At 45.7% G+C, this 12241-nt stretch overlaps 1 protein-coding gene and 4 long non-coding RNA genes across 7 annotated transcripts in view; 1 reads left to right on the plus strand and 4 right to left on the minus strand.

The window, feature by feature from the left end:
- Nucleotides 1-2266: 2266 nt before the first annotated feature.
- Nucleotides 2267-2740, minus strand: LOC127921755 (uncharacterized). The gene is made up of 3 exons (XR_008109486.1): nt 2685-2740; nt 2447-2646; nt 2267-2396 (listed from the first exon to the last, which is right to left on the minus strand). It is a non-coding gene; the product is annotated as an uncharacterized LOC127921755 (long non-coding RNA).
- A 341-nt stretch (nt 2741-3081) lies between these two features.
- LOC127921754 (uncharacterized) lies at nt 3082-4292 on the minus strand. 3 transcript variants are annotated; one of them, XR_008109484.1, is made up of 4 exons: nt 3951-4292; nt 3807-3902; nt 3663-3758; nt 3082-3537 (listed from the first exon to the last, which is right to left on the minus strand). It is a non-coding gene; the product is annotated as an uncharacterized LOC127921754 (long non-coding RNA). The 3 variants fall into 3 exon arrangements; XR_008109485.1 differs by having other exon boundaries at nt 3663-4046; nt 4095-4292; XR_008109483.1 differs by having other exon boundaries at nt 3807-4292.
- Nucleotides 4293-7488: 3196 nt separating this feature from the next.
- LOC127921759 (uncharacterized) lies at nt 7489-8111 on the plus strand. Its single transcript, XR_008109504.1, has 3 exons — nt 7489-7542; nt 7699-7793; nt 7992-8111. It is a non-coding gene; the product is annotated as an uncharacterized LOC127921759 (long non-coding RNA).
- A 314-nt stretch (nt 8112-8425) lies between these two features.
- The window catches only part of gpank1 (G patch domain and ankyrin repeats 1), a 41746-nt gene continuing 37930 nt past the window's right edge, over nt 8426-12241 (minus strand). Inside the window, exon 5 of the mRNA XM_052505369.1 lies at nt 8426-9278. Within this exon, the coding sequence (XP_052361329.1) occupies nt 8783-9278 (496 nt within the window). The 3' untranslated portion in view covers nt 8426-8782. The remainder of the gene's footprint in view (nt 9279-12241) is intronic.
- LOC127921757 (uncharacterized) overlaps nt 10825-12241 on the minus strand; it is a 32056-nt gene continuing 30639 nt past the window's right edge. The window contains exon 4 of the long non-coding RNA XR_008109495.1: nt 10825-11769. This is a non-coding gene — a long non-coding RNA (uncharacterized LOC127921757). The remainder of the gene's footprint in view (nt 11770-12241) is intronic.

A 12241-nucleotide genomic window follows, 5' to 3' on the forward strand; every position in this document is an offset into this window, starting at 1 on the left:
ACCACCTGTTTAACATGGGTTTAACATGGTCACCACCTGTTTTAACATGGTCACCACCTGTTTTAACATGGCCACCACCTGTTTTTACATGGTTACCACCTGTTTTAACATGGTCACCACCTGTTTTAGCATGGTCACCACCTGTTTTAACATGGACACCACCTGTTTTAGCATGGTCACCACCTGTTTTAACATGGTCAGCACCTGTTTAACATGGTCACCACCTGGTTTTACATGGTCTCTTATTCTCTATAGATCCTGTTGGCGTTGTACAACCAGGGTTATGTTCTGTTCTGTTTTTCTCTATAGATCCCATTGGAGATGGACAAGCAGGGTTTGCTGATGCCCAAACAACCAATCAAACTGAGGCTGGAATCCCGTAGCAACACCCTTAGCAATACCACCGCCACCACTCTGACAAGTCCAACAACAACATGACCTGTAGTACCCCCTCTCTCTCTCTCTCTCTCCCCACACACAAAAATACAGACAGTAGCACCCCGCTAATGATCCTGAGCTGGTGTGGTAAATGTGGTCTGCCGTTGTGAGGCCCTGCTGCCAAATTTTCTCTCTATCTCTACTGAATATTCAGTCCTTATCCTGACCCTGCTATAGGCTACTGAATACAAAAGGCTACTGGCTTATCCTGACCCTGCTATAGGCTACTGAATACAGAAATACTTCTCCGCTGACCCTGCTATAGGCCTGAATATTCACCCCCTAATGATCCTGACCCTGCTAGGCTACTGGTAAATGTGGTCTGCTACTGAATATTCAGTCCTTGTGAGGCCAGTCCTTATCCTGTGCTATAGGCTACTGAATATTCAGTCCTTATCCTGCCAAATTTTCTATCTATCTACCCTCTATAGGCTACTGAATATTCAGTCCTTATCCTGACCCTGCTATAGGCTACTGAATATTCAGTCCTTATCCTGACCCTGCTATAGGCTACTGAATATTCAGGCTGCTATAGGCTACTGAATATTCAGTCCTTATCCTGAATATTGACCCTGCTATAGGCTACTGAATATTCAGTCCTTATCCTAACCCTGCTATAGGCTACTGAATATTCAGTCCTTATCCTGACCCCCACTGAATATTCAGTCCTTATCCTAACCCTATAGGCTACTGAATATTCAGTCCTTGACCCTGCTATAGGCCTCAGTCCTTACTAACCCTGCTATAGGCTACTGAATATTCAGTCCTTATCCTGACCCTGCTATAGGCTACTGAATATTCAGTCCTTATCCTAACCCTGCTATAGGCTACTGAATAGGCTACTGAATATTCAGTCCTTATCCTAACCCTGCTATAGGCTACTGAATATTCAGTCCTTATAGGCTACTGAATATTCAGTCCTGCTATAGGCTACTGAATATTCAGTCCTTATCCTGACCCTGCTATAGGCTACTGAATATTCAGTCCTTATCCTGTGGGATTCAATAGGCTACTTAATATAATATGATAATAAGGACTGCATTCATAATGACTGTATGATAAGTCAGTTCAATCAGAAATGACCTTTAAAATGGCACATAGCTGACAAAGCGCTGGGATTGAATCCTGGTCTCAGTCTCATGCTTGGTTTGAGTAGGACTCAGAAACCCATTTCCACCAGATAAAAGAGAGATAGTAATACTATGGATGCATTAGAGGTACATGTCTTGTTAAAGTTAGACACCAGGGGGTATTAAATCCATGGCATGATGTCATGTCTGGATCCTGCACACTACTGGCTGGTGTCTGGAATCCTCCTAGAATGTAGAACTCTAGCTGGTGTTCTCTAGAACTGTACTCTCATTCTGTTCCTCTGGGTGTTCTGCTGTCCAGTCATTCCAAAATAGAATCTTTACTGTCTGTTGAGATGATCCCTGCAGCTGCTTGGTTTTAACTTTAATCATCACAAACCAATAAAATCATCACACTAATGAACAAGGTCGTCTGTGAATTTATTAACATTCATAAGACAAAACTTAAGACACAAACACACACAAATATACATGAGAACAATCTATATAGATTGATTTGTGTTAGTTATCAAGACATACTGTATTTATAATTTCATTCAGCTAGGCCTAATTGTAGTGTTACGACTTGGTCATCCACACACGTTTCTTTTCAGATCCGAATACCGCCCCCGTGTGGCCGTTGGATGTAAATACACAACCCAGGTCCCATGACAAAATATGAATCCCCTGTCCACATTTTCCAGCTCTTGTACTTTCTGCATTTATAAACACAGTGCAGAGAATCTCTGGTCGCAAAGTTCACCTCCTTCACATAGAGCAAAGTTCACCTCCTTCACACAGAGCAAAGTTCACCTCCTTCACACAGAGCAAAGTTCACCTCCTTCACACAGAGCAAAGTTCACCTCCTTCACACAGAGCAAAGTTCACCTCCTTCACACAGAGCAAAGTTCACCTCCTTCACACAGAGCAAAGTTGACCTCCTTCACACAGAGCAAAGTTCACCTCCTTCACACAGAGCAAAGTTCACCTCCTTCACACAGAGCAAAGTTCACCTCCTTCACACAGAGCAAAGTTCACCTCCTTCACACAGAGCAAAGTTCACCTCCTTCACACAGAGCAAAGTTCACCTCCTTCACACAGAGCAAAGTTCACCTCCTTCACACAGAGCAAAGTTCACCTCCTTCACAGAGCTCCTTCACACAGAGCAAAGTTCACCTCCTTCACACAGAGCAAAGTTCACCTCCTTCACACAGAGCAAAGTTGACTTTCACAAAGTTCACCTCTCACACAGAGCAAAGTTCACCTCTCACACAGAGCAAAGTTCACCTCTCACACAGAGCAAAGTTCACCTTCACACAGAGCGAAGTTCACCTTCACACAGAGCAAAGTTACTCCTTCACACAGAGCAAAGTTCACCTCCTTCACACAGAGCAAAGTTGACCTTTCACACAGAGCAAAGTTCACCTCCTTCACAAGAGCAAAGTTTCTCACACAGAGCAAAGTTTTCACCTTCACACAGAGCAAAGTTGCACTTCCTTCACACAGAGCAAGTTCACATTCCATCACAAACAGAGCAAAGTTTCCTGGAACAGTTCCTGGAACCGAGTACTAGCCCTCCTCTCCCTTCCAAGGGCAGAGTCTGTTCAGTACCTTTTGAGGAAAGAAAGGAATCAGAAAAAACATTTTGAATCAGAAGATAATATTGCAGCTTTTAATCAGTTGGAAAACCAGGATCACATCTTACGTCATACTTTTTTTGCCGTCTCGTTTAATATATTTTTTTGAGTTTATCCCAGTAGAAACTCTCATTGTGCTCTGTGTTCTTCCAATTAGTTCTTAAACGTTAAACTGTTTCCGTAATGAATCTGCCCCTCTGCTCTCTCTGTCAATCATTCACCATCCCTCCCTGCTTCGCTTTTCACCTCTCACACAGTCTCCCTCTAATCTCCTCCACACAGAGCAAAGTTTACCTCCTTCACACAGAGCAAAGTTCACCTCTCACACAGTCTCCCTCTAATCTCCTCCACACAGAGCAAAGTTTACCTCCTTCACACAGAGCAAAGTGCACCTGTTTATCTCCTCCAGAGCAAAGTTCCTGTCACACACAGTCTCCCTCTAATCTCCTCCACACAGAGCAAAGTCACCTGTCACACAGTCTTCTAATCTCCTCACAGAAGACAGAGCAAAGTGCACCTGTCACACAGTCTCCCTCTAATCTCCTCCACACAGAGCAAAGTGCACCTGTCACACAGTCTCCCTCTAATCTCCTCCACACAGAGCAAAGTGCACCTGTCACACAGTCTCCCTCTAATCTCCTCCACACAGAGCAAAGTTCACCTGTCACACAGTCTCCCTCTAATCTCCTCCACACAGAGCAAAGTGCACCTGTCACACAGTCTCCCTCTAATCTCCTCCACACAGAGCAAAGTGCACCTGTCACACAGTCTCCCTCTAATCTCCTTCACACAGAGCAAAGTGCACCTGTCACACAGTCTCCCTCTAATCTCCTCCACACAGAGCAAAGTGCACCTGTCACACAGTCTCCCTCTAATCTCCTCCACACAGAGCAAAGTTCACCTGTCACACAGTCTCCCTCTAATCTCCTTCACACAGAGCAAAGTTCACCTGTCACACAGTCTCCCTCTAATCTCCTCCACACAGAGCAAAGTGCACCTGTCACACAGTCTCCCTCTAATCTCCTTCACACAGAGCAAAGTGCACCTGTCACACAGTCTCCCTCTAATCTCCTCCACACAGAGCAAAGTTCACCTGTCACACAGAGCAAAGGTCACCTGTCACACAGTCTCCCTCTAACCTCCTTATTGTGTGTGTGTTGAACAACATTTTACAACAATGGTAGAATCGGCTGTTCGGTTTTCAAAATAAAAGTTGCCCATTGAAACGGATGCAAACGGATATAAATTGTGGAATCATGCCACAATTGGACGATATATAATCAGTCCCTCCAGGTTTCCGAGATCGCACAATTCAATGCAAAATCAACCAATCAGCGCATATTATGCGAGAGCTCACAATTTTGACCAATCCCCGCACTTTTAGTGCATAAAAGGGTCCAATCAAAAGCAGCTTTTGACCAATTCCCGCACTGTTACCGTGGAAAATTGCCCAATTGTGTTTTTGTATTCTGTATTCTGCTTAAAATAACTGCCTAAAACTCATATGACTTTTTATTGTTTTTATAACGTGAAAAATTCAATTCTAAAGAGTTTAAGTATTAGCATCGTATCAGGGCCTTAACTATGGGAAATCATCTTACAACTCAGCCTATGGTGCCAATTGAACATTCATATTGCAATGTACAAGGCACCAGAGTGATGCAGCGGTCTAAGGCACTGCATCTCAGTGCAAGAGGCGTCACTACAGTCCCTGGTTTCAAATGCAGGCTGTATCACATCCGGTCGTGTTTGGGAGTCCCATAGAGTGGTGCACAATTGGCCCAGCATCGTCTGGGTTTGGCCGGGGTAGGCCGTCATTGTAAATAAAAATGTGTTCTTTACTGACTTGCCTGGTTAAATATATATATATATTTTAAAGAAACTTATGGAATTGTGAAGGGAATTTCCCACAGATTACAATTCTAAAGAGTTTACACAAATACTAGCATCATCATAGCTCTTATCTCGGGACTTTAACTGTGGGAAATCAACTCATTCCTCCTCAGGAGACTGAAAAGATTTGGCATCCTAAGTCCTAAGTCCTAAGTCCTAAGATCCTCAACAGGTTTGACAGCTGCAGCATCGAGAGCATCCTGACTGGTTGCATCACTGCCTGGTATGGCAACAGAGGGTAGTGAATACAGCCCAGTACAACACAAATTAAATTAGATTTGATTTAGTGCAATTTCTCTGCAGCAGAGGTAACTCTGGGTCTTCCTTTCCTGTGGCAGTAGTCCTCTTGAGAGCCAGTTTCATCATAGGGCTTGAAGGTTTTTTTGCGACTGCACTTGAAAAAACTTTGAAAGTTCTTGAAATGTTCCACATTAACTGACCTTCAAGTCTTAAAGTAATGACGGACTGGCATTTCACCTTGCTCATTTGAGCTGTTCTTGCCAAATAGGACTATCTTCTGTATACAACCCATACCATGTCACAACACAACTGATTGGCTCAAACGCAGGAAATAAATTCCACAAATTAACTTTTAACAAGGCACACCTGTTCATTTAAATGCATTCCAGGTTTCTACCTCATGAAGCTGGTTGAGAGAATGCCAACGAGTGAGTAAAGCTGTCAAGGCAAGGAAGTGGCAACTTTGAAGAATCTCAAATATACTTGGATTTGTTCAACACTTTCTTTGGTTACTACATGATTCCATGTGTGTAATTTCAGAGTTGTGACGTCTTCACTATTATTTTACAATCTAGAAAATAGTTAAAAATAAGGACAAACCCCTTGAATGAGTAGGTGTGTCCAAACTTTTGACTGGTTCTGTGTATAAACATAGTAAATTAGGTGAAAAGGGGAAGTTATCTAAGATCTAAGCTGTGAGCCTACAATTCCAACTATTTCCAAGTTAAAATATTATCTTCAGATTTAAAAAAAAATGATATGTATTTTTTACATTTATTTCCTAAAATGTAAAACACTTAACAGAGTTAAAGCCCTTGGAAGGGAAGGGTTAATATTTCCAGAAATCGGAGGACACGCGCTTCACATATGGAATTGGTTGCGGGCCAGATTGAGAAATGTTTTCTGATTACTTGTTTTGTCGCTGCTATCTTCCACTGTTTGTTTTCTATCAGGATATATGAAGGTAACCTTCGCTCTGTGTGAAGGGGCTGAACTTGGTGACCAGAGATTCTCTCTATACTGTGCTTATGAACGCGGAAAGTACAAGAGAACTGGAAAGTGTGGAGAGTGGATCAGTAGTTTGGAATGGGACCAGGCGAGTTATCAAGACTGTGTATTTTACATCCATGATGGCCTAACCTGACCAAAACTGGACAATGCTGTGATACAGCCTGGAATTGAACCAGGGTCTGTAGTGACGCCTCTAGCACTGAAACACAGTGCCACTCGGGAGCCTAGTTGAATGAAATTGTGAATGTGTCTTGATAAATAACATCAATCAATCAATATATCAATACATAAAGACACGTCCTCTCACTGTCAACTGGGTTTATTTTCAGCAAACGTAACATGTGTAAATATTTGTATGAACATAAGATTCAACAACTGAGACATAAACTGAACAAGTTCCACAGACATGTGACTAACAGAAATGGAATAATGTGTCCTTGAACAAAGAGGGGGTCAAAATCAAAAGTAACAGTCAGTATCTGCTGTGGCCAAGAGCTGCATTTAGGAACGCAGTGCATCTCCTGCTCATGGACTGCACCAGATTTGCTGTGAGATGTTACCCCATTCTTCCACCAAGGCACCTGCAAGTTCTCAGACATTTCTGGGGGGAATGGCCCTCGCCCTCACCCTCCGATCTCACAGGTCCCAGACGTGCTCAATGGGATTGAGATCCGGGCTCTTCGTTGACCATGGCAGAACACTGACATTCCTGTCTTGCAGGAAATCATGCACAGAACGAGCAGTATGGCTGGTGGCATTGTCATGCTGGAGGGTCATGTCAGGAGGAGCCTGCAGGAAGAGTACCACATGAGGGAGGAGGATGTCTTCCTTGTAACGCACAGCATTGAGATTGTCTGCAATGACAACAAGCTCAGTCTGATAATGCTGTGACAAACCGCCCCAGACCATGACGGACCCTCCACCTCCAAATCGATCCTGCTCCAGAGTACAGGCCTCGGTGTAAGGCTCATTAGAGTAACTCTTCATCATCACCAAGCCCCAGTGTAACTCCTCAGTAGAGTAACTCTTCATCATCATCAAGCCCCAGTGCAACTCCTCAGTAGAGTAACTCTTCATCATCATCAAACCCCAGTGTAACTCTTCAGTAGAGTAACTCTTCATCATCATCAAGCCCCAGTGTAACTCCTCAGTAGAGTAACTCTTCATCATCATCAAGCCATAAATGGCCCTGTAGAACAGCAGGTAGAGTAACAGTTCATCATCAAGCCATAAATGGCCCTGTAGAACAGCAGGTAGAGTAACAGGTCATCATCAAGCCATAAATGGCCCTGTAAAACAGCAGGTAGAGTAACAGTTCATCATCAAGCCCCAGTGTAACTCCTTAGTAGAGTAACTCTTCATCATCATCATCAAGCCATAAATGGCCAGTTCATCATCAAGAACAGCAGGTAGAGTAACAGTTCATCATCAAGCCCCAGTGTAACTCCTTAGTAGAGTAACTCTTCATCATCATCAAGCCATAAATGGCCCTGTAGAACAGCAGGTAGCGTAACAGTTCATCATCAAGCCATAAATGGCCCTGTAGAACAGCAGGTAGAGTAACAGGTCATCATCAAGCCATAAATGGCCCTGTAAAACAGCAGGTAGAGTAACAGTTCATCATCAAGCCCCAGTGTAACTCCTTAGTAGAGTAACTCTTCATCATCATCATCAAGCCATAAATGGCCCTGTAGAACAGCAGGTAGAGTAACAGTTCATCATCAAGCCATAAATGGCCCTGTAGAACAGCAGGTAGAGTAACAGTTCATCATCAAGCCCCAGTGTAACTCCTTAGTAGAGTAACTCTTCATCATCATCAAGCCATAAATGGCCCTGTAGAACAGCAGGTAGCGTAACAGTTCATCATCAAGCCATAAATGGCCCTGTAGAACAGCAGGTAGAGTAACAGGTCATCATCAAGCCATAAATGGCCCTGTAGAACAGCAGGTAGAGTAACAGTTCATCATCAAGCCCCAGTGTAACTCCTTAGTAGAGTAACTCTTCATCATCATCAAGCCATAAATGGCCCTGTAGAACAGCAGGTAGAGTAACAGTTCATCATCAAGCCATAAATGGCCCTGTAGAACAGCAGGTAGAGTAACAGTTCATCATCAAGCCCCAGTGTAAGTCCTTAGTAGAGTAACTCTTCATCATCATCAAGCCATAAATGGCCCTGTAGAACAGCAGGTAGCGTAACAGTTCATCATCAAGCCATAAATGGCCCTGTAGAACAGCAGGTAGAGTAACAGGTCATCATCAAGCCATAAATGGCCCTGTAGAACAGCAGGGAGAGCGAAGCAAATACCCCATAATGAAAACGCAAAAACAGGTTTTTAGAAATGCTTGCAAATTTATTACAAATAAAAAAATTGAAATACCTTATTTACATAAGTATTCAGACCATTTGAGAGCGAGAGAGAGAGAGCGAGCACATAGAGTGTACACTAGAGAGAAACTGACTACAACAGGTGTCCCTGGGTCAGCATTTAGAGGTCAGGGGTCAAAGGTGTTAAAGGAAGAGCGGAAGTCCCTCTCCCAGTTCCTGTCCTTCTCCTCCCTCCTGCTCTCCTCCTTCATCCCCCTCCTCCCCCTCTCACCCCGACCCTCCTTCCCCGTCCGTCTGACTGCCTGCGGGTCTTTGGGTTGGAAGTGTGTGACCTTGGGCCGGGGTGTGGGTCCGTACCCCAGGCCTCTACTGTCCCTCTTCAGGACGGTCCGGACCGGCTGTTTGTGACCCTCCCCTTCGGGCCCCAGCCCACCTCCAGGGGTCCACCCGGAGCGCAGCATCATCTGGTAGGCGGGGGTGGAGGGGGGGAGGCAGTAGTGGGGAGGGGGGGCAGGGCGGGAGAGAGAGAATAGGTGGAGGGTGGAGGAGAGGTGTGTCTCCGGAGGAGAGGAGTAGTGGACACTGCAGACTGGACACCACTGGGTCTGATTCTGGGTGGACTGGTTCTGATGGGTCTGGACTGCTGCTACCGCTGGGGGAGAACTGGGGGGGGGGGGGCAGAGGGAGAGAGAGGGGTGGGTGGGTGGGGTGAGAGGAGCAACAAGGGAGGAGAACAATGAGTATCTCCTTGACAACGAGCCTTCAATCACAGGTCTTATTTCTACACTGGGACAGGAGAGCCTCAGGTACTGCCCAGGTCAGGGATTGTCTATATTCACCACACCTGATCAGGTCAGGGATTGTCTATAGTCACCACACCTGACCAGGTCAGGGATTGTCTATATTCACCACACCTGACCACCTGACCAGGTCAGGGATTGTCTATATTCACCACACCTGACCAGGTCAGGGATTGTCTATATTCACCACACCTGACCAGGTCAGGGATTGTCTATATTCACCACACCTGACCAGGTCAGGGATTGTCTATATTCACCACACCTGACCAGGTCAGGGATTGTCTATAGTCACCACACCTGATCAGGTCAGGGATTGTCTATATTCACCACACCTGACCAGGTCAGGGATTGTCTATATTCACCACACCTGACCACCTGACCAGGTCAGGGATTGTCTATATTCACCACACCTGACCAGGTCAGGGATTGTCTATATTCACCACACCTGACCAGGTCAGGGATTGTCTATAGTCACCACACCTGATCAGGTCAGGGATTGTCTATATTCACCACACCTGACCAGGTCAGGGATTGTCTATATTCACCACACCTGACCAGGTCAGGGATTGTCTATATTCACCACACCTGACCAGGTCAGGGATTGTCTATAGTCACCACACCTGACCAGGTCAGGGATTGTCTATAGTCACCACACCTGACCAGGTCAGGGATTGTCTATATTCACCACACCTGACCACCTGACCAGGTCAGGGATTGTCTATATTCACCACACCTGACCACCTGACCAGGTCAGGGATTGTCTATATTCACCACACCTGACCAGGTCAGGGATTGTCTATATTCACCACACCTGACCAGGTCAGGGATTGTCTATATTCACCACACCTGACCAGGTCAGGGATTGTCTATAGTCACCACACCTGACCAGGTCAGGGATTGTCTATAGTCACCACACCTGACCAGGTCAGGGATTGTCTATAGTCACCACACCTGACCAGGTCAGGGATTGTCTATATTCACCACACCTGACCAGGTCAGGGATTGTCTATATTCACCACACCTGACCAGGTCAGGGATAGTCTATATTCACCACACCTGACCAGGTCAGGGATAGTCTATATTCACCACACCTGACCAGGTCAGGGATTGTCTATATTCACCACACCTGACCAGGTCAGGGATTGTCTATAGTCACCACACCTGACCAGGTCAGGGATTGTCTATATTCACCACACCTGACCAGGTCAGGGATTGTCTATATTCACCACACCTGACCAGGTCAGGGATTGTCTATATTCACCACCTGACCACCGGACCAGGTCAGGGATTGTCTATATTCTCCACACCTGACCACCTGACCAGGTCAGGGATTGTCTATATTCACCACACCTGACCAGGTCAGGGATTGTCTATATTCTCCACACCTGACCACCTGATCAGGTCAGGGATTGTCTATAGTCACCACACCTGACCAGGTCAGGGATTGTCTATAGTCACCACACCTGACCAGGTCAGGGATTGTCTATATTCACCACACCTGACCAGGTCAGGTATTGTCTATATTCACCACACCTGACCAGGTCAGGAATTGTCTATATTCACCACACCTGACCAGGTCAGGAATTGTCTATATTCACCACACCTGACCAGGTCAGGGATTGTCTATATTCACCACACCTGACCAGGTCAGGGATTGTCTATAGTCACCACACCTGACCAGGTCAGGGATTGTCTATAGTCACCACACCTGACCAGGTCAGGGATTGTCTATAGTCACCACACCTGACCAGGTCAGGGATTGTCTATATTCACCACACCTGACCAGGTCAGGTATTGTCTATATTCACCACACCTGACCAGGTCAGGAATTGTCTATATTCACCACACCTGACCAGGTCAGGGATTGTCTATAGTCACCACACCTGACCAGGTCAGGGATTGTCTATATTCACCACACCTGACCAGGTCAGGGATTGTCTATATTCACCACACCTGACCAGGTCAGGGATAGTCTATATTCACCACACCTGACCAGGTCAGGGATAGTCTATATTCACCACACCTGACCAGGTCAGGGATTGTCTATATTCACCACACCTGACCAGGTCAGGGATTGTCTATAGTCACCACACCTGACCAGGTCAGGGATTGTCTATATTCACCACACCTGACCAGGTCAGGGATTGTCTATAGTCACCACACCTGACCAGGTCAGGGATTGTCTATATTCACCACACCTGACCAGGTCAGGGATTGTCTATATTCACCACACCTGACCACCTGATCAGGTCAGGGATTGTCTATATTCACCACACCTGACCAGGTCAGGGATTGTCTATATTCACCACACCTGACCACCTGACCAGGTCAGGGATTGTCTATAGTCACCACACCTGACCAGGTCAGGGATTGTCTATAGTCACCACACCTGACCAGGTCAGGGATTGTCTATATTCACCACACCTGACCAGGTCAGGTATTGTCTATATTCACCACACCTGACCAGGTCAGGAATTGTCTATATTCACCACACCTGACCAGGTCAGGAATTGTCTATATTCACCACACCTGACCAGGTCAGGGATTGTCTATATTCACCACACCTGACCAGGTCAGGGATTGTCTATAGTCACCACACCTGACCAGGTCAGGGATTGTCTATAGTCACCACACCTGACCAGGTCAGGGATTGTCTATATTCACCACACCTGACCAGGTCAGGTATTGTCTATATTCACCACACCTGACCAGGTCAGGAATTGTCTATATTCACCACACCTGACCAGGTCAGGAATTGTCTATATTCACCACACCTGACCAGGTCAGGGATTGTCTATAGTCACCACACCTGACCAGGTCAGGGAT

Source organism: Oncorhynchus keta, unplaced genomic scaffold, assembly GCF_023373465.1.
Source record: "Oncorhynchus keta strain PuntledgeMale-10-30-2019 unplaced genomic scaffold, Oket_V2 Un_contig_23477_pilon_pilon, whole genome shotgun sequence".
In the NCBI taxonomy this organism is placed as follows: Eukaryota; Metazoa; Chordata; class Actinopteri; order Salmoniformes; family Salmonidae; genus Oncorhynchus; species Oncorhynchus keta.